At 39.0% G+C, this 20,081-nt stretch overlaps 3 protein-coding genes across 5 annotated transcripts in view; 1 reads left to right on the forward strand and 2 right to left on the reverse strand.

The window, feature by feature from the left end:
- On the reverse strand, positions 1 to 12,451 carry LOC136236596 (probable E3 ubiquitin-protein ligase HECTD2). Of its 3 annotated transcripts, XM_066026813.1 has the most exons (22): positions 12,260 to 12,366; positions 11,337 to 11,502; positions 11,018 to 11,286; positions 10,774 to 10,876; positions 10,528 to 10,614; positions 9,990 to 10,048; positions 9,882 to 9,933; positions 9,466 to 9,575; positions 9,064 to 9,109; positions 8,899 to 9,001; positions 8,407 to 8,533; positions 7,783 to 7,882; positions 7,620 to 7,727; positions 6,278 to 6,410; positions 6,090 to 6,178; positions 4,730 to 4,888; positions 4,323 to 4,397; positions 4,182 to 4,269; positions 1,539 to 1,645; positions 1,367 to 1,482; positions 298 to 453; positions 1 to 244 (listed from the first exon to the last, which is right to left on the reverse strand). In XM_066026813.1, exons 1-22 carry the CDS (start codon positions 12,283 to 12,285, stop codon positions 124 to 126), a joined length of 2,400 nt encoding a protein of 799 aa, XP_065882885.1. In that variant the 5' UTR covers positions 12,286 to 12,366; the 3' UTR covers positions 1 to 123. The 3 variants fall into 3 exon arrangements, with proteins under 3 accessions (XP_065882885.1, XP_065882884.1, XP_065882886.1); XM_066026812.1 differs by lacking the exon at positions 12,260 to 12,366 and having other exon boundaries at positions 11,337 to 11,733; XM_066026814.1 differs by lacking the exons at positions 1 to 244; positions 298 to 453 and adding an exon at positions 460 to 1,309 and having other exon boundaries at positions 11,337 to 12,451.
- LOC136236587 (regulator of G-protein signaling 12-like) lies at positions 11,639 to 19,426 on the forward strand. The gene is made up of 14 exons (XM_066026799.1): positions 11,639 to 13,581; positions 13,794 to 13,839; positions 14,008 to 14,198; positions 14,874 to 14,966; positions 15,022 to 15,171; positions 15,302 to 15,496; positions 15,602 to 15,692; positions 15,752 to 15,822; positions 16,651 to 16,830; positions 17,054 to 17,130; positions 17,184 to 17,304; positions 17,461 to 17,551; positions 17,725 to 17,817; positions 17,986 to 19,426. The coding sequence occupies exons 1-14, from the start codon at positions 11,857 to 11,859 to the stop codon at positions 19,302 to 19,304; spliced, it is 4,443 nt and encodes a 1,480-aa protein (XP_065882871.1). The 5' UTR covers positions 11,639 to 11,856; the 3' UTR covers positions 19,305 to 19,426.
- Positions 19,314 to 20,081, reverse strand: part of LOC136236608 (FHF complex subunit HOOK interacting protein 2A-like) — a 19,250-nt gene continuing 18,482 nt past the window's right edge. Inside the window, exon 16 of the mRNA XM_066026830.1 lies at positions 19,314 to 19,708. Within this exon, the coding sequence (XP_065882902.1) occupies positions 19,487 to 19,708 (222 nt within the window). The 3' untranslated portion in view covers positions 19,314 to 19,486. The remainder of the gene's footprint in view (positions 19,709 to 20,081) is intronic.

Consider the following 20,081-nt stretch of genomic DNA (forward strand, 5'->3'; position numbering starts at 1 on the left):
TATTTGTTGATGATACGGTAAACAGAATAAATTTAAAAAAAATAAAAATCTGTACATGATATGAAATACAAAGAGTGATGAGAGCCTGATAGTTTACACCTGTACAACTGACATGTTATGTTATTATTTGAGGCCAAACCCTTCAGCATTGTTAATTGCTATCAACAGTTTCTCTTTTAACCTTTTGCGAGACTTGTATGGTGGTAGTAAGAGGTTGTTAAAACAAGTATGAGCCATCGGCAAACTAGTAAATATTATACAAGTAATAATGTGAATGAGTCTGTTATGATAACTTACATGTCTGTTTTGTGGGGGTGTGCCAGGGATAGTCTGGAAATTTTGAAGTGCATCTCAGCCACACCCCCTATTGGGATACGATCACTTCCAGTTGTAAAGAGTAGGAGTAATTTCTGCTGTGTAAGGGAAAGGCTTTGTACTACTTCCCAGAAATGCCTAAAAGCAAAGAAAGAAAAATATGAAAATTCAGCAACAAAAAGTAGTGAAACAAGAGATAATTATGAATGATGGTAGCTATTGCAACATAGCTATGTGGGAAAGTCCCTAAATTGGCATACTACCCACCATCTATTCAATGCCAAAGTAGGGATTTCCCTTAATTATAGCTATTTATGTTGTAATAACTACCAATGATTCATATCTTGGTTCACTACTTTTTATCAATGGAACCCTACTTCATTTAAAAAATTACTTGTTAACTTTTTGTTATAGCAAAGCTATGTATCCATGTGGGGCTGTGACTGCTTTATTAGAGTATCTTGATCTCGCTGCTAAACTACATAAAATATCAAAGGGCATAGTTTGCCACGTCTTGTTTTCTACAGCAAAACTGCAGCTGATTGCAGCTATATCATTAAGGGGTGTGGTCATGGAGTACACTGGTCGTTAAATGAGAGGCACATGTTATGGATAGTTTTGGGGTGTGGTTGGATCAGTGATCGTTTTATACTTGGTTATAAGTGCAGTTACTCCACCTACAGCACTTTAAATAGTTTTGTGGCATCTAAATATACTCTGGAAAGTGTCAATGAGGAAAAATAATGCCTCGGTATAGTTTCCTTGCACAAAGAAGACAACCACGTAATTGAAGATAACAAGGCAGATACTCATTGCCACCAGTGAGTTTGTTATTGTGGCATGAAAAATTCAATATCTGGTCTTTTGTGAGTGTCTTCTTGTTTTCAAATGCTGGATTTGAAGTACACTAAGGCTATTCTGTAAAAAGTGATTTTCATTGTGTACGTATCATGTTCCTATGATGGTTTTTTTACTGACAGCATTGAGTGATGAGCTGAGTTAGGGAGGAACCCTACTAAACAGTAGTACAGTCCTATACTTATCAGCTCACTTTATTGTTGAATCACTCTTACAGTAGCCTTCATACACTGTTACTTCTTCAAGAGCTAGTATATCCAAATAAGGACATCCACACACCAACATTTCAATTTCTTCAGCACGAAACATCTGATACAAAAACACACACATAACACTACTGACAGCTCCTCCCATAGGGTCCTTACTGTAAGAGCATTGGAGGCACAGACACTATGGAAACCATAGTAGAATGATGAGAACTGTTTGTATACAGACATGTTGAGTAGATAGTCCACATAGAGGTTGACAAATTCTAAGAGAGATATATAATAAATTAACATTGTATATGCTTATATTAGAATGTTTTGTATGGTAAACCAAACTATCATGATTGAGATGGGCCAAAGAATTTAAAGTAGGCTGCTCTTAGTTCCTTCATATTTCCTTCATATTTCCTTCATATTTTCATCATTTCTCAGAAAATAATTAAAGGATCTTGTTCATAATGTCAGGAAATTTTACTCAATGGTTACAAACTCATTAGGTGATTCACAGAAAAGCCTCAGCTGCATTCCTTGTAGGAGAATGCTCAAGGAACACATATAAGGATACGTTATTGCTATGTGTGCACACCCATACAACTAGATTGATTCTCAGCAATAAAAGTTCCTGCAAGATTACCAATCTTCCCAAACTAACTATGATTCTGATGTCTAATCTTGTCAAGCTTCCTGACTCCCATACTGTTTTGGTTGATAGCAAATTTGTACAATACAGGATGCACTTAAAGAACACCTATATGTGACATGAATGAAGTGACAGGTGTTGTTTTCATACCAACTGGCAATGTAAATACTAAATACCCAGTATAACAGTACATGGTAAAGGCAGCCATGAGATAGTCAGGCTCACACCTGTTGGGTAGAATAAAATCTGCAAATAAATTTGCATTAGCCAATTATCTAAGAAGAGAAGAGCTGATCAAGAAGCCATTTAAATGAAGAACAAAGCTATACGCAATGAATTAGTAACGTAAACACAAATGCGACCATCTCAGCGAAAACCCGTCTAGTTTGCACAACTTCCGAATTTATTTTTATTTTCTCATCATTATCTGCATTGTTCAAGGAATGGTTCACTAAAGTTTCAGTCGACTATGGTGAGTAGTTTTGGAATTACAGCGCTAGACAGTAGGAAGAACAAGGAAATCAATTTGTACAGTGACTATACTAAAAATAAACTACAGGCGTTTACGTTCGCAGCCATAACTTCCGCTTAGATTAGTCTACAGAGTTAGGATTTGGCTTACAATGTTCACCATGGATTGGCAGATCGACCAAGGTTTAGTTTTCGCCTAGCAGTTACTTGCACTTAGATGTATGAAGGCGGTTTTATTGAAGAAACAGCAACAATTTTATTTACGGATTTTTGCTGAGACAGTCACAAATGTGAAATTGTGTACTACTAAAGGTATAGAATTACTGGACCAGAAACTGATCTAGTTGTTATGTACATGTGTGTTCTAAAACATGAATAGAATTAAAGTATAAACTTAAGCAGTGGTAAAAATGGTTGGATGAAGCTTCCTTGAACAAGGTAAATTCCTTGAACTCACCCCACATGTTGGATACCACACTTACACATAGTTCAATATACACTAAATCACGTAGGAAGCTATACCCACAAATGTTGTGGTTGAGGTACTGCAAAGCATTGTGGCTTGTTTCTTGTGGATTGTTCTGATGCCAACAAGGAGTGTTTGGTGTGTGGAACAGGATTATATCATGATGTTGTGGACAGAGAAGGTGGTAAGGTATCATCACAAAAACCTCATGATCTCAACAGCTAATCCACCCTCAACACCTCAGTGTTAATAATAGCAAGCATGGATTGGTATGTAAATCTGATCAGTTATCTCCACAATATGCAGTTAGCTAGCTAAGAAATAGATACTGAGTGAGCCAATGGTTGACTTTTTAAAAAGCAAAAAAAAAATGTATAACTGGGAGCTGCTTGGTATTTTCTTTATGACTATTACGTATGTATGTAGATTGTAATAAACATTCCAACAGTGAGTCATTTTCTCAGCCACTTTAGTTTACACTATACGTTGTTGTTAAGGTCATAAATTCTAGTAGACAACAAGGACTTAAGCTACACATCCCCAACAATTCTCAAGAAATAGTCAATACTAGGCACTGTCACTTCCTACATGAATACAATATTATGTAATGTCTGCAGTTGCTTTAATATTTCAAGCCATATTGTCACAGGTGTGAATGTAATGTGTGTAAATTATTTATTGTCAGTGAGAATTGATCTAGTTAGCCTCAAGCACACCTGGGTTGTTATGTAATGTCTGTGTTGTTATGCAAATAATTAAAGCTACTTAATTAGGTAATATTACTTGTACAAGAGTACATGCTAGCTGCCAACTTCCAGGTGGTTGGCTCAGTAACACACTACCTATTACGTTGATGGTGTGACTAATAGCAGTGTTCTTGTCCCTAACCATGTGGCAGAGACTAGGCAGAGTTATGGTTCTCTTGCATTGGCCTTTAATGCACAATCCTCAGATAAGGGGAAGTCTGTAAGATACTGCTCAAATGTAACGTTGTCTTGTGAGAGCGCAAGCAATTTAAAAAATGAGCTAATTAAAGGGCGTGGCACCTGTTTCACTCACGAGTATTCATCCCGTTTCGTTTGGGATGAATACTCACTAGCAAAATGGGTGCCACGCCCTTTAATTAGCTGGTTTTATAATCGCTTGCTCTTTTGCAAGACGACGTTACATTTGAGCAGTACCGTATGTGTGCGTGTGCTTGTGTGCATGCTACAGTACAACTCACCTGTTCTATTTTCATTAGTTACAATAACATCCTTGCCGCCAGGTTTTAATTCCTTAGTAACCAATTCACCATAAGCTTCATAAGATGCCTGCAATTAAACATGACACAATGAAACCATATTAAAATAGTTGTGTTGACTACCTGAAAAGTATAGCAGAAGTCTTCCTGCACGTTCCCTTGATATGTTAAAAGTTCTTTTAAACTTTTAGCCATTGTCTACAGTGACAGAACAGAAATAGTTCAACTGGGGTTTTGAGCAATCATAACACCTGGCATTGCCACAACACAGCCACATGTAGGGGTAACATCCTCCTTAACTCTTCAACATAAAATAAACAACATTCAGAAAAAATAACAAACTTCTACAAAGAATCCAAAAACAGTAATAAGCCTTATCAAGACAGACAACACACAATTATATCATTAGCTCATGAGGTAATCACAGATGTTTAACCATCTGTTTACCAACAACATAACTTTATAAGTTAACTAAGTGGAAGGGAAGATATAAAGCTTTTAAGGGAGGTCATGATAACAGAATCACTTACTGGCATAATTTCTGCTAAATTATGAACACTTAACGGTGCTATCCCAACTGATGTGTGATGGTCTGTTGGCATGGAAGATGGACTGAGTAACTTCTTGTAACAGAAACTAGGTAGGTGTATATCCAGGATAGTTCCATTGTAAACTGCCAATCCCATCAGCTAGACAAATGGATAAATTATTAGAACTACACAGTTCTACAAACCTATTTATGATATCATCATAAAATATGTGCTTCATTAGCTAATGTTGTTGACAATGTGTGCATTGACTATTTATTGTGTAACTACTGCAGCTGTTTTAACAGCTACAAATATGGAAATGTGTATGTGATTAAGTGATGTCAGTATACATTATAGTTAGAAGTTAATTAGAGACCCGAGGGTGATGTGGATGAGGCTGCTCACAAATTGAGGTCACATTGCTCTAAATTGCATGGACACTGTCAGTCAATTGATTTTCTGAATGTAATAAAGAAAAAGCAAGAGAAAGCATCAAGCTTTACTACATTTTGAACTTAGTCGTGGCAGTGTTAATGTTCTCATAATGCATCCTACCAATGACTGTCCATCTTGTACTAGAAAGTAAACTAGATCACAGTAATGTTATTTATGATCTTATCAATTTTTCTCAATGCTACTTAACATTACGCCTCCAGACATCGAGGGGAAATTTTCTAAACAGCTTATACATGTCCCATAATAATATTCATTACACACTACACTCCAAATGTAATTGGTTGGTCATAAATTACACGTGTACAGGAGACACACACACTCACAGGCACACACACACACACCGCATACACGCACACATGCACTATATAGCTAGTCTACTAATCTGTCCAACATGTGAGAGTTTGCATAACATACACTATCTGGTATGGTAAGCTTTGCAGTTTTTTTTGTGTGAACCGCAGTATATCTTACAATATACAGAACACACAACAGTGATCAGTATAGCAGCTTGTAATAACTTTCAAACTTCCCTAGCATTAAATTAAACAACCTACTTAGCAAAAAAGGGTAGAGAATTAGCTTAGCTACTGAACATCAACTTGAAATGTTAAACGTGGTCACTATACAACAAACATTTTTGTTATGAATTGTTCACATGCTAAATGTATAGCTTTCATCCTGTGGTTTAATACCTTATATTGTTGTCTGCATTCCCTCTCCGGATCTGTTATAAGAATCCTTTATCCACGGGGAATAACTTCATATTGACCATATTGTTGTGTTTTGTGTATAGTGTGCAGTTTAGTGCTTCCAAAAATATGGTCAGTTTTTTCATCACTAGTTTAATGCAAGCAAACTTTCCCCCTTCTTTGCTTGACACAACATGTTGTAACACATAACTCACCATCCCGATGAGATGGAATTCAGAATCTGTGTCGATACTAGCAGCATTGAACCAGTGGAGTTGAGACTTCTCGGGAGAGATGAACATCCCTGTGTGTAAATGTATTAACCAGTATGGAATAGAACAAGTATTAAAATATTCATGGTTAAAAGTGCATTACAAAAGTGTTCAATTCAACATTTCCTTACCATAATCTGGATGAAATATTTCTCTGACTAACAACAAAAACCACTCCTTAGTAAGACCGCCCATATCCAAGCCTGGCTCTCCAGCAAATGTCACACGAACCTTCTTCTTCAGGTCACCTTGCTTGGCAAGGAGCTATCAATGGAATATATTTCACATCCTTATCATCAATATAAGGCCACATAAGCTTAATTGGTTTCTCATCCCTGCCCGCACTGCCGTTTTTCTTACCTCATCAAGGATTTTTTTGCACCACTGGTGGCTAAGGAATTAACACTTTTTATAGTTGGTATCTTGTTAGAGCAGTCTAAGAAAATTGTATTTTGAGTCATTTTAGCTACTATCTATAGTAAAAAAAATAAAAATCTGCCCTCCCACATAGCTATATTGAGTACAGGAGGATGAGAAACTAATAATTAAGTCTAAGGTTAACAGAAAATGGATGTTTGATTTTCCTTACACTAAAAGCATTTCATTTTTCACCAATTCTCTGGGTATGTGGTACTTGTTCATGGATAAATAATTTCACAGTCCATAGCTAATCTTCCATTGTATGGTGTGAAATATGAAGTTAATAGGCTTAAAATGTTTGTGACACTCGGCAGTCAAACATCGTCCATGCTCCATAGATTATTAGATCAGACATAGAGCATGACGTAACCTTTACTTACAGTTACAATTTGTGAAATAACTGTTAAAGATCACAACTTCCAATGTGCAACAAATATGCATAACAAAAACTATGTGATCATCATCGGTATATTGATGTTATGTGGATGATACAATGGTACAAAATTTAGTATAATGCCTCTCTACCACTGCACCACAGCAATTTCTCACAGGGTAATTGGCATGTAACTCTAAACCAAGATCATGTGTTTGAGGGAGTAGGTATGCCAACACCTTCCTTTGCCAAATGTTGCATGATTTCTTGCAGGACTTCTGGTAGCTATATGACTGCATTATTCTAAATTTATCTCTCAAATATGACTGATACACACACACGTACACGCGCACACACAGAGCAAAGCAAAGTACAGCCTTCAGCTACCATGCTAGCATGGACATGCCTATCCTGTGAACCAACACTAGGACCTGTGTGCACAGGCATACCCTCCTGGGGTAGGACTGGTAATCTGCAGGAGACTATACCATGTCTTACAGGTGAAGATGTGGGCACCCAAAGTCCCACTCACCAACATGGACAGTTGGTATTTGCTTCCCCAGTTAACACCAGGTACCCATTGATGTTACAGCTGGGTGGGCCACTTCCCCAGTTAACACCAGGTCATCATTTAAATAGCTGGGTAGACACACACGCACACACTACACACATTTACATACCTCATTCAAGGAATCTTCCACAAGATGTGAACGACGAACTTGTAGATTAAGGAAGAGATTGTCCATATGAGGCATCTGCTCATGATGTACCTTCTCAACAAGGCTCCGCTAACAGGAAAACCCCTACCAATAATGAAGAACTTGACACAAAATACCTGCTCACCTTGGCCATGATCAACATTTGATGCTCAGAGTCTCTTTGCAGTATCATCTTTTTAGCATTCATACTCAGAATGAACGGATATTGGCAGAAAGAAAATCTCCTAATACATATAGTACATATGTAAACATTTAATTACAAGTCACTACAATGGAAAATTGCAAAACATAAGAGTGGTAGAGTATATACCTACGTAGCATTTTCCATTCACACAACAATGTGACGATATACTCCTACTAAATCATACTGTAAAAATCTCTCCAGTATACGATACAATGTAACTTTATACACAACATCTATTGATACACTAAGCAAGCCTTTCTGAGTCGACCATAACATTTGCACAAGACAGAGGGTTTCATTTGGCACACACTTCATATCATTATTAACATTGCTCAATGCTAGTAATGTGAGTTATGCGTAACACAAGTGCCTGAACACCTAAAATCTCTGGAGGAGGAAGCAGTAGTCATTCACAAACAAGTCACTTGATAGCAGATAATATTTCAAACGTTAAAACTCTCTATAAGGCTACACTGCGTCACATGCAAACCTAATACAGTTAGGAGGACCTAGTACACTTGACTCAAACTAGCTAACTGAGACAGCAGCATCTGTAGAACTTACATTGTGGCATGTCCTTGTGGACTCTGCCAGGCGTAGTATTCTGCCATAAGGTCAGTGTGGTCCAGTGCCGTATTGTAGAACTCTGTGTAACTTATTAATGGAGGATGATGTAGTGAATTAGCAGCATCTGGGAGGGGGGAGAGAGGTAACCATCATTATTCTATTGTCAGTGTGAATCACTGAGTGTATATCAACCATATAATGTATTATTACACCTGGTAGCATTCACTATGGTGATTTGATACATGGTGCAAACATGCATATTATGTACACACACAAACAAATTATACATTTGCGTGCACATGCATCACACACACACACACAAACACAACACAACACACACAGTGTACAAACACAGAGCACATACATACATTAAGTGTACAACCAACTCATTGGCTTTTGAAGTGCTTAAAATTGCAACTCCTCCACATACAATAGAACTATAGAGAGCTATATGCCCAGTCCACACAATGTAACACAATGAATACTTACTGAGCAATGCTAATACTTTAGTAGCAGATGGTATCCACCAGGTACACTTCATTGGTGGAGGTAACTCAGAGGGATTTGGTGGGAACAGGCGGACAGAAATGAACTAAAAGACAAAATTCAACCATACTGACTGTGTACCGGTTTTATGACACTGGTGGTAGTTACCTGAAGAATCTTGCTGACAAGATCTCCGAACCGTGCAGGCTTATACCTAGCAGACACAAAATGAATCCATACTTATTATCACGTAGTCAGTTTGTTTGTGAGAAGCCAAAATGTGTACTAAATGTTGTACTAACTGAAGCTGAGGACCATAATATGTTAATCTAATGCAATGGATTATGATTAGCATAATATTGGTATATTGGTATTGAGCAGTGCATCATGTACAACTACCAATATTTGGTTGCACCATTGGAACAGTGTATGCTTGTGCATGGATACATGCTTGTGTGTGTAAGTGTGTGAGTGTAAGTGTGTGTGTGTGCATGCGTGTGTGCAGTGTGCAAGGTGTGCGCATACATGCATGCGTAAGTACACCTCTCTATACTGTCACACAGTTCATACCTGCAGAACCAATGCACAATACACTGTTGATCTTGGTCAGACAGGAGAGACACTTGCCGTAGGAGATGTGCTAGGATCACATAAGTGTCGATGTTCCCAAACTGAGGATTCTAATAAAGTAACGAAACAAATGTTCATGTAAGATTTTTCAGCCACAAAGCTATTGTACCCAGTCAGGCTTACTACAAACAACATGAGGTTTTTAGATCAATAAGAGAAGTGATACATGATACACATAGTCGGTGGTGTATTAAAGCTACAAGTGATAGTGTGAATGCATAAACAAATTCATCCGTAAAGAGAGGCCAATGATCTGCCCTTTGTTGGTGAAACAAAATATTGTGTGTGTTCAACCACATTATAGCATGGTGGAAACAAACCAACACATCACACACACTACACACACACACACGTACTTCTAACAACACCATCAAAGTCCTCAGGTGATCTTTGGGCGGCTGTTTATGACTAAAGCAAAGTAAGAGAATTGACACATTATTTCATAAACACATTAAATATCATACCTGGATTTCAGTAAGCACTGAATAATAGACCTAAGAGTTGCCTTCTTTGCTGACGATGGCTGAAAGAATCACATAATTATCCGTACCAATTAAATACATATGTCAACAACTGCTTAAAGGCATGTTGTGAATATTTATGCGACAAGTCATGAATATTCTATCCTGTTTAATAGTTCATGATATGAGTAAATTAAATGTTCAGCTGATATGCACACTTGTAGACTTCCTAACCTGTGAATCTCATTATAGCTGCATTAGTTAAATACACACACATGTCATATCAAAAGATCTTTATCTCCCACTCACCCAAGCCTTTTGTTCCTTACAATTATTTTAGTACTCAAATTCATATAACAGTTCAGACATTTCTCCACCTCAGAAGCTACCACTAAAATTTTTAGACACACAAACATCACACAGTTTTGCCAGGTGTGCATAATTCAATAGCTGACAATTGCTAGGAGTTACAGCCAAATACACTATTACTAATACAACACTAAGTTGATAATGCCTTGTAAAGAACAACAAGATGACATACCAACTCCATGATAATTTCATAAGCTAAGTAGATGAAATTCCAGTCCAGTTCAGATGGATGTGGGCTGATTTGGTCAATAGCACTAAGCTGTAAACATCAAAACAACATTGATTATTTACTTGTCTCTAAGAATAACATTTACACAAAGAGGCAACACCCTAGTGAGCAATCAAACATTGTGGGAAGCAGATTTATCCCACAAGTAACCACAATTTAATTATGGGACACAGACGTAAACAGATCAACCTTAAAGGTTAGGTTGATGTCCCTGGAGGATTTGAATGTTGACACCAACATGGTTTGTAGGTAAGAGTAATCTCGTTCCTTCTTTGCCTGCTGGAAGTCTTGTCTATAGTAAATGTAACATACAATTAAAAAAAGCTTCACATTGCATACGTATTACTGAAATTTTAAACATTAATACATCTTAGTGGAACAAGTCGTAGCCATTACATGTAAAATGTTTCAACTTAAAATGTAATATATGCACCTCAAGACAGCTGCAGAGGTCAGACAAGGCTGCTGTATCCCGCCATCGCTGTCTTCTGAAGAAGTGGATGCAGTTGAGCCACGCCTACCAGATGTTGTTGCAGGAAAATCACCATTTTCCCCGCTGCATGAACTCGCCGATGAGTGTCCTGATTGTGAAGAGTGACGGCTCCGGCCTGGACTAGACAGGAAGCTAGTTAGATTACAAAGTCTTCGAAATCTGCTGCTGCTACTTCCACTGGAACTCCTTTCTCGTCCCGAGGATCCCCTCTAAGATCGCGATAGGATAACGCTTATTATTTAATAAGTCAGTGACTTACGCTGCTTGGAGATGAGGATTTAATCGATGGCAAACGTAGTAAACAGTCATCTTTATTTCTATGTTTTCTTGTGGTCTTTCCCTGATCGTTGCCGCATTTCTGTGCCTGGTCTTTCTTCCTGGATGATTGCTGCTTCACCGCGTAACGTACCCCACAATTTGTACAACTAAAAGACAACGGAGGAATCTCTAGCAAAGGCAAATGGCATTTAGGGCACGAAGGACAGCTAGACTTTTGACACGAAGCCATTTCCATAACGCGCAGCGCTTTTGTATGGCTAACCGCAATTATTAAGATTAGTACGGCTTCGCGCGCATGTAAGCAAAAGCTTACAGAAATACTTCAACAACTAGGTGTGCAGTAGCCCTGTTTGGTAGGCTTCAAGAAACCAATACTATTAGTAGTGTAAAACTATACCGACACTGAAGTATAAGTGAAAATCAGTGTGTTGCTGGGTAGCGGATATTACAGCTAGTCAGCTATATTTGTAGCTTGATGACAATTTGATCTGGTCAGTCTGATGGATTACACGTTCAGGCTTCGTGAAAACAGGAGCTCCTCGCCGGTAAAGCTAACAAGACAAACAGCTCATTCAGTTGAAATTATACGCGAGGAGAATGAAAAGGGAAAGCTAGGGGGATTTGGATTTACGTTGTTGTACGAAAAGCCACCCATCGTTGGAACCGTGACACCAAATAGCCCGGCAGAACGGGCAGGTCTCAAGTGTAAAGAAGTGATTATATCTGTAAATGACATTCCGGTGGAAGACCTTTCCCACAAAGAGGTAGTCAAACTGATAGAGAACACGCCCAGTACTGGAGTGTGGCTAACCGTTCGTGAGCCAGATAGCCAAAGTGAGACTCCAGACGGATTTAGTGGTGTTTTGAAGCGTACTGCTAGTGTAAGTGTACCAGGATTTTCACCTGAAGACTATCACAAACTCGATCATCGGTCAAGGTCGTCTAGTTTTGGTCGTTCCTACCGCCACCACAGTCCCTCACCTACGCGTTCCTCAACTAATCTTCACATAAGACAAAGTTCCTTTGACGAAATGAGGCGCACTTCGGATGCAGGGCGGACTTCAAGTCCTTCAAAGTTAATGGTTAGTTCTAGAGTGTCAAGTTCTCACTCGTTGGGCACGAGTAGTCCTCGTTCCGGTTCTTTGCCAAGAGCGCCCATACGTGCCACCGTCCTTGTTCAGTACATTGGGCCAGTAGAGATGCCACAGAAATGGAGCAGTCGAGGAATGAGTTCTCGTTGTATTAGAGAGTGTACAAAACGAATTGTATCGGAAAGAAGGGAGTACGTTCCGCTAGAGGTATACTTGGATTTGGGCCTGAGTAATTTGAAACTTCTAAACAGCAACAAGAACACTTTAGTGCACTATGGAAGAAAAGAGTTGTATTATTGTGGTGTGCACTTAGATGATGACCATTACTTTGGAATTGTTACCAGACATTCCAAGCTGCTTGATGAGATGGGCCAGAGTGTGTCAACTGTGATGAGTGAAACTACTCACCCAAAAACGATACACAGGTGTCATGTGTTTCGTATCATACCCCCAGACAAGGCTGTTGAGATGCAGGTACAATATAGTGGAGCTGGCAATTTTCACCAAACTGTGAAGGTGACTAATGCTCACGCAATTGTCCAAGTTGTTAGGGAAATTTATAACCAAGAAATGTCAACTGACCAACAGCAGCGACCACTCTCAACTGGAAGTCAAGATCTTAAAGTACCAGATTTCAACTTGAGTGGTCTAAGTGGCGCGTCTGCAAGCAGTGAAGGCAGTAGTACTTCAAGTTTGTCTACCACTTCTGGCAGCAGTTCACCACAGTCACACAGAAAGAAACATGTCGTTGACTTAACACCCAGACATAGTACAGCTTTTGAAGTTGAAGATGGGAAGTTTTCTCGACGTAGGGAAAGTTTAGAAAGACACTTTTATGGGTGGAAGAGTTCACTAACTCCAGAAAGAGACATGTACTCATCATCTGTGCCACATTTTAGTATGCCGCCCAAGTGGACACCCTCACCAGAATCATTTAAACATCATCGCTATGAAGATCTAGACCGTTTTCCCAATCTGTTAAACAAGAGAGACTCTTTTTCTAGTTCCAATTGGAGTGGACCCAGTGGAGGCAGCGAGGCATACTTCCAAGTTGCAGACCCACAACCTCAGCCACCAGCCCCAGTGTACGCCACTGTCAATAAACCAAAAGGTGCAGCACCATTAGTGAGACAGGTGAGGTATCATTTAATCATACTGTTGTTAATAAAGTAGTGGGCTTACATGGAAGATTGTAATATGTGTAACTAAGTGAATATGATGTTAGAGATTCAAAGTGTTAAGCCTAGATGGGGTTTCTCTGTAATTGGGTTTCACTGTGTTCGTGTAAAAGCTGTTGTCAGTGAATTGTTGCTCATTTTTATGTTTGTTGTTTCTCTTTATTTCAGTCCTCAGATAGTTCCCTGTGTGTGCCAGCAGCAGAATCCACTACAAGTAAGTAAATGTGGTTTACTACATAGTTGAGTGAGTACATCATTGAACTGTCCATCTACTTTAACTACATGCACTTAATAGCCTATTTGTAGTAAGTTAGCCACAACTAGTTAGTGATAAGCGGTGGATGCTAGTAGTAATGAAGAATGCTTGTTTTCTTTGCCATAGCTGATAGTGTTACAGGGGAGGTGACTGCCAAACGTAGTGGACTGCCAGCTAAGAATGGTCCAACGAGCAGCAGTATGACCAGTTTGTGGAGCACGACGACGGCTGGCGAGGAACCACAAGGACGTGTAGCAGGGTGGGCAGCATCTTTTGACAGACTACTACAAGATCCTATTGGACTACGTTATTTTATGGTGAGCGTGCATACACATTCCTGTATCCCTGTAGTTTGTAAACTTAAGTAAATTTTAGAGAAACAGTTTCAGGTTTTTTGTTGTGCATTTTGTGACATACGCACACCGCACATCTTAGAAAAGATATTGTGTAACTCTGCACTGTGTTGAGGCTGACTGCTATTGTGTGTGTATATGAATGTTGGATACCATATTCAAGTTGTTTGTTGGTTGGCCATATTGTTGCTATAACACCAACGTTAATGTACTCAGGCCATTAAAGACATCAAGTGTGGAATGCCAAACGTTCCATGCCAGAAATTGCATTTGTTTAGCAATGCCTCTCCCTTCTATACAAATTGAAGCCATGTTGGGAAATGGGTGTGTATGTATGGCTTCACAGGTGTGAGTTTTCAAGTCAGTTTTGTGGTTCTACATTCTAACCATGTTTTATGACAGTTTGATATCTGTTAACCTTACAAGTGTCTTCCTGTTGTAATGATGTCATTGCCTTTGATGTTCTATCAATATCTTTTGATGTGCACCATTTGTTATTGTTCCTTAATGCAGTAACACCTAAGTGCAAATTGCTGTGGTCACTGCCCTTACTGTGGTCTGGTTGTCATTTATTAGAAACATTAAATATATTTTCTGTGTTGTGGTTTTGACATTGAAATCCTTTGTTCTGTGTCCTAGACATTTCTTAAACAAGAGCATAGCGAAGAGAATTTGTTATTTTGGCTCGCCTGTGATGAATTTAAGAAGACAGTTAAAGCAATTCCAAGCATGGTAAGCAACCAAGGTAGCATACAGCCTGTTCTATTTAGTTAATGTGTTATTTTAGCTTGCACCTTCTTCTGAGAAGCTATTTAATGATTTCGTGGATCCCGTGATTTCCGTCCAAGAGGTTAACATTGATGATAAATTCAGGAAGGATCTTGAAGGACGTCTGAAAACGCCTTCTGTTGACATGTTTGATGAAGTACAACATCAGGTAAGGTGCTAAGTTTAGTTACAAAGGAAACATTATCTCATGCTTGCCTTTGCCCGTTCAGCCATAACATATGGCTTCAATTGTACCTTTATAAACTGCACTTGAAGCACATGTTACTATTTTTCTACAGGTATATAGATTGATGAGAATGGATAGTTTCCCAAGATTTACAAGGTCTGAAGCATTCAAGGAATTGTTGGTCCAAGATTTGGAGGGAAAACGGTTGCCAGTGATAGATGTGACACCTTATGTTGAGACCACCACCACTCCACAACAAACTGAACCTGCCAAGCCCAAGACAATAACCAGGGCCAACAGCACTAAGGTAAAACTATTTATTGAAATCATAGCTTTCAATGAATAATTTAAATGTTTTGTGAAGAATGGTTATTGTTATATTCCACAAAATAATTAAAATTTATTTGTACAGGAGCGACACTGGTCTCTTTTTGGTCGCAAGTCTCGCACAGAGCATGACATGCAGGATGATGATAAAAAGAAAAAGGATTTCAAAAGGAAAGGTAATTGAGTATTTTATCCTTAATTTGTAATTGTATCACTGTGTCGTGTGAAATAATAGGAAGCAAGAAGGAGGTACACCATCCAGCCGAACAGAGACAATCATTACCACAGGATCAAGATGAACAAGGAGTAAGTGACTGAGTTAGCTATAAACTCTGCATACTGCTTATAAATTCTATTTATAAAATACGTAATAATTGAATTTGCTTGAAAGTTAGTCAATACAGATGGTATACTTTAAATGGTTTCTCTTTGTATTCCTGATTCCCTGTCAAAGGCAGGTCACTCTTTTTTACTTCATGGTTAAAGGTGTGGTGTATATGGTCAGGACCCTAATGTTTGTTTTGTTAGTACCGAAGCCATTGTAAAGAACACATTGGTAATCTGGTCACTATACATGATCCCATTTATTTTACCATTTTAAAAATTGGAGTAACTTCCAATGTATCCACAGTACAAGGCTTTGTGCTATATAATATAGACTACCCAATCATTGAGGTGAACATTAAGCTTACTAAGGATTTAATGTCAGAGGATTCAGGGTAGAATTAGCAGACGGCTGTGCCTAACGAAGCATTTCTAAGACTAGTTACTGTGAGAGATAGTACAATTCTGTACAAGAGATTGTTCCTGTATCCTCCCAACTGTTCAACAGATGTCATCAATAGATGCCATCACCTTGCCATTAATAATTCACTCACAATGACTTCCACTGTATTATTATGTACTTTGGTAGCAGACCAGTAAATAGTGTCAATGTGCTTTCTGAAATTTTACCTTATGTTCAAGTCTTTATTATTGCCAAATTTCAAACGGTTTCTTTACCCTATATCAGGCTGGGCCTGTAACTAGATAGTAAGACTTGTTATCGTGTAACTTCATCCACACTCAAACATTGTATACAGAACGTAGTACTGCCGTTTAATGTTACCTTTGATATTTTTGTCTCGTTTTTAGCATCGACAGTGGCTCAATGAAAAGCTAAGCAATGTGTTTGAGATTGTCCTTACTGGGAACATAACTAAGCTGGTACCTGTACCAAAGTCTGGCACTGTCAGAGATGCACTGGTGCCGTTGTTGACGCGACAGAAGTACTCCTTCGAGACAGTAGACATCAAATTAGCAGCCTCATTACAGGTAATATAACAAACTCTTTACTGTTAAAACAAGACACTCTTTGTGTGTATATTGGCTTACAATTGTTCACTCTGTGTCCACTACATGTTTTTGATTTTGTGGTTGTCATTTTACATCTTGTGTGGGTGTGATTAAGCTAACATAGTGTAGGGGATTATGTGTGTCTTTCCAAAGTTGTTATTGTGATTTGATATATTTTACGATGTAATTGTCTCCTTAACAGTCTGTTGATTTGGACATGCCAGCAAGCACGCTGGATGGACAACACTTGGTGGTTATACAGCGTCCAGATACTTTCACGTGAGCTGTGATATTTTAACTTGTTTAGCGTGATTTATGTGGTTTTGTTACAGAGTTACTTTGCCCAATTCAGAACTGCTACTTCCAGCTGATGGGCAAAAGACAGCTAGAGATATCTGCATCCCGGCATTGACCAAAGAAGGGCTCGATCCAAGCAGCGTTGTGTTGTACGTGGTAAGTGATATCAGAAATTATGTGTTGAGTGGGAGAAAGGAACTCATTTGTATATGTACATATCTAGTTGCACTGGTCTCTTGACAGTTACGTTTGATGTGGTTAAATGAATAACAGCAAGTCTTGTATATTATGTGTGAATGTTTTTATATGTAGCTTGGCTCTCGTGTTCCACTGGATTTGAACATTCCTGGTTACTTGTTGAAGGGGCAGAGAGTTGTTGTTAAGATGGTGGCTAATTTTGTTGGTAAGTGTGAGTAAAAGTGTAGTGATATGATACATATGTAAATTATGTTCTTGGTGTAATACTATACATACTATATACGTACATACTGCACACAACACACATGTATGCCACACTACGCATGCTTGTGTGTCTATCATCAATCTGGTTTTATCCATTCATTCACCTGTACACAGGCCCAATCTCTGCGATACCACAGGACACAAACACTAACAATGTCAACGATGATAATCCTCTGGCCAGTACCTCAAGTGCCACTGACATGGAAGGTAAAGAATTGTATGAGTGTCCACCCCAGGCCATCCGCAAAATAGTGCTGTATGTGTAGAAAATTTTTGAGGAGCCTTATTTTTGAGGTACAAACTATTTGTAGGTTTTATTTTGTGATATCTATTTTTGAGGGCCTATTGAAAGAGTTTTGTTTCTGCTTGTTACAGATTTACTAGAGATGTTAATGCGTGTACAAGGAGACACATTGGATCAGCAAAGGTCAGCAGAGCCCACACCAGAACCAATTGTCCCTGGTAATTCATCTCACAAGAACTCTCCTTCTGGTTTGGTCACTTCATCACGAAGTAGTTCTGCTAACTCGTCTCAGAGAGACTGTGACACTCCATCACCTTATAAATCTGAACTGGCACCTGCTAGACCTGGTAGTCGATCTAAGAGACATGCTTCAGGGAACGATGCTGTTGATCACAGTCGTAAAGTGATTTCACCATTGGAGCATCGGCATACACAGAGTGGATCTGTGCCATCATTAGACTTGTCTTCTTATAGTCCATTACCTACTTCACCACCTGCAGCACTCTCACAGGAGTCAGATGTCAGACAGCAAGATGATCGTACTTCTGTCAGCAGTCAAGACCAACAAGTCGAAATGCGTGACTTACGCAGTAAAAGTGCCAGCCCTTCTCTTGATAAAATACAAGTGCGACGTGAACTAAAAGATTGGGTGGCATCAAAAAGTGATTATTCTAGAAGTAGACAACAACAACAACAACCACCACCTTTGCATGGTAAACTATCATTACCAGCTTCTACTGGAATTAGGTATCAACACCATTCTTCACCTCCGCCACCTCTGACTAGAACTGAGCATCGATCAGAGGCAAACAGAAGAAGCTTCAACAGTTCCAACTCTCCCACTCCACCGATGGTTAGCCCACCCGGTTCAGTGATCAGCTCACATACCAGTAATGCTAACAGTTTGGATAATTGGGTGATGCAGGCGGACAGCAAAGCTGCTGCTCCTCATCATGGAAATGATCGATCACGATCTCCAACTACAAGTAGTAGATACAATCACTCAAGAGCAACAATGTCGCCACCTCGGAAGGACCACTACGGGAGACCAATCAGACAGCCAGTGACATATCAGACAATTCAAGGTTGGAAGGCACGCACACAACCTGGTTCGTACACAGGACCAGCCTCCCCTGGAATTCAGGCACCTGCACGACGCTACAGCCAAGGCAGACCATCGATGACAGACGACAGAAGATTATTAATGAAGGGTGATGAACTGTTACAGAAAGAACTTGAAGAGACAAGGGCTGAGCAGGGCAGCTACCATTATGCCACTACAGTGGTTGCAATGAACAAACACGTCCCCCAACATAGACAACTTCCCTTAAGTCCACCAGACTCTGTTTCATCCATTGTGTCAGGTTCAATTCCTCCACAACAACAGCAAAGACAACAGAAACATTATATCAGCATAGCTGGCTCAAGTACTCATGAAACACGTGTGTAAAATCATATGTATTAGTATTTATAAAATAATCTTTGCTTTTTATAAATTGTTTTTAACCATATTACAGTATGTACATAATAAAGAAAACAATAATAATGAGTGTCAGAATTGATACCTGAAAATGGTAAACAATAAAACTGTACAAAATTGGGTAATATTTCATAGTATAAGAGATGGTATTATTATTGTACTGTGTTTAATGTGTTGGTGGTCCATTTAACAAAAAGCAGACAGGCCACTTCTTTGCAGAACTCTTCTAGGACAACTGCCCCCTCCACTAAATCATTGTGTGGCATGCTGAGTAGGTCGGACACGTCATGACCTTGTAATCTCTTACGAGCTTCTGCTATGTTCACGGGTAGGGTGGGGCTGTGTGCCACACGTGACTGCAAATCTTGACTGACCTACAAAGCAAAAAAAAATGGTGGAATTTGAAACCAGGGCTACAGGAAGGGAAGATGTGAAAATAAGGGAGGTGATTTGTACAGTCTATGTCTAGCATTTAAGGATTCTTCCCTTGGGTATAATATCACTACTGTTGTATAGGCCATCACTACTGTTGTATAGGCCAACGTGACTGTTGTTGAAAACAAACCAAACAGTAAGTTGGTCTGGGGTTGTGTACAGGGAACATGTCCACCACTAATTGATAATAAATTAGTTATTCTTGCATGCAATTAATTACTAATAATAATACCCACCCCAGCACCGACCACAATCACAACTAACCCACACTACGATTTCATAATATTAATAAGCAAGGAAAACACCCTTCTC

The sequence above is a fragment of the Dysidea avara genome, chromosome 10, assembly GCF_963678975.1.
Source record: "Dysidea avara chromosome 10, odDysAvar1.4, whole genome shotgun sequence".
Classification (NCBI taxonomy): Eukaryota; Metazoa; Porifera; class Demospongiae; order Dictyoceratida; family Dysideidae; genus Dysidea; species Dysidea avara.

Bases quoted from the DNA above. Each gene is read 5' to 3' on its own strand.
- LOC136236596 (XM_066026812.1), bottom strand. From the start codon at position 11,591: ATGGAAATGGCTTCGTGTCAAAAGTCTAGCTGTCCTTCGTGCCCTAAA. The intron at 9,110-9,465 runs GTATGAACTGTG...TGTGTCTGCTAG, and splicing joins ATTGTGCATTGGTTCTGCAG to GTATAAGCCTGCACGGTTCG. The intron at 7,728-7,782 runs GTGAGCAGGTAT...TTTTCCTGTTAG, and splicing joins AAATGTTGATCATGGCCAAG to CGGAGCCTTGTTGAGAAGGT.
- LOC136236587 (XM_066026799.1), top strand. From the start codon at position 11,857: ATGGATTACACGTTCAGGCTTCGTGAAAACAGGAGCTCCTCGCCGGTA. The intron at 15,693-15,751 runs GTAATTGAGTAT...GTGAAATAATAG, and splicing joins AAAGGATTTCAAAAGGAAAG to GAAGCAAGAAGGAGGTACAC. The intron at 17,305-17,460 runs GTAAGTGATATC...TTTTATATGTAG, and splicing joins GCAGCGTTGTGTTGTACGTG to CTTGGCTCTCGTGTTCCACT.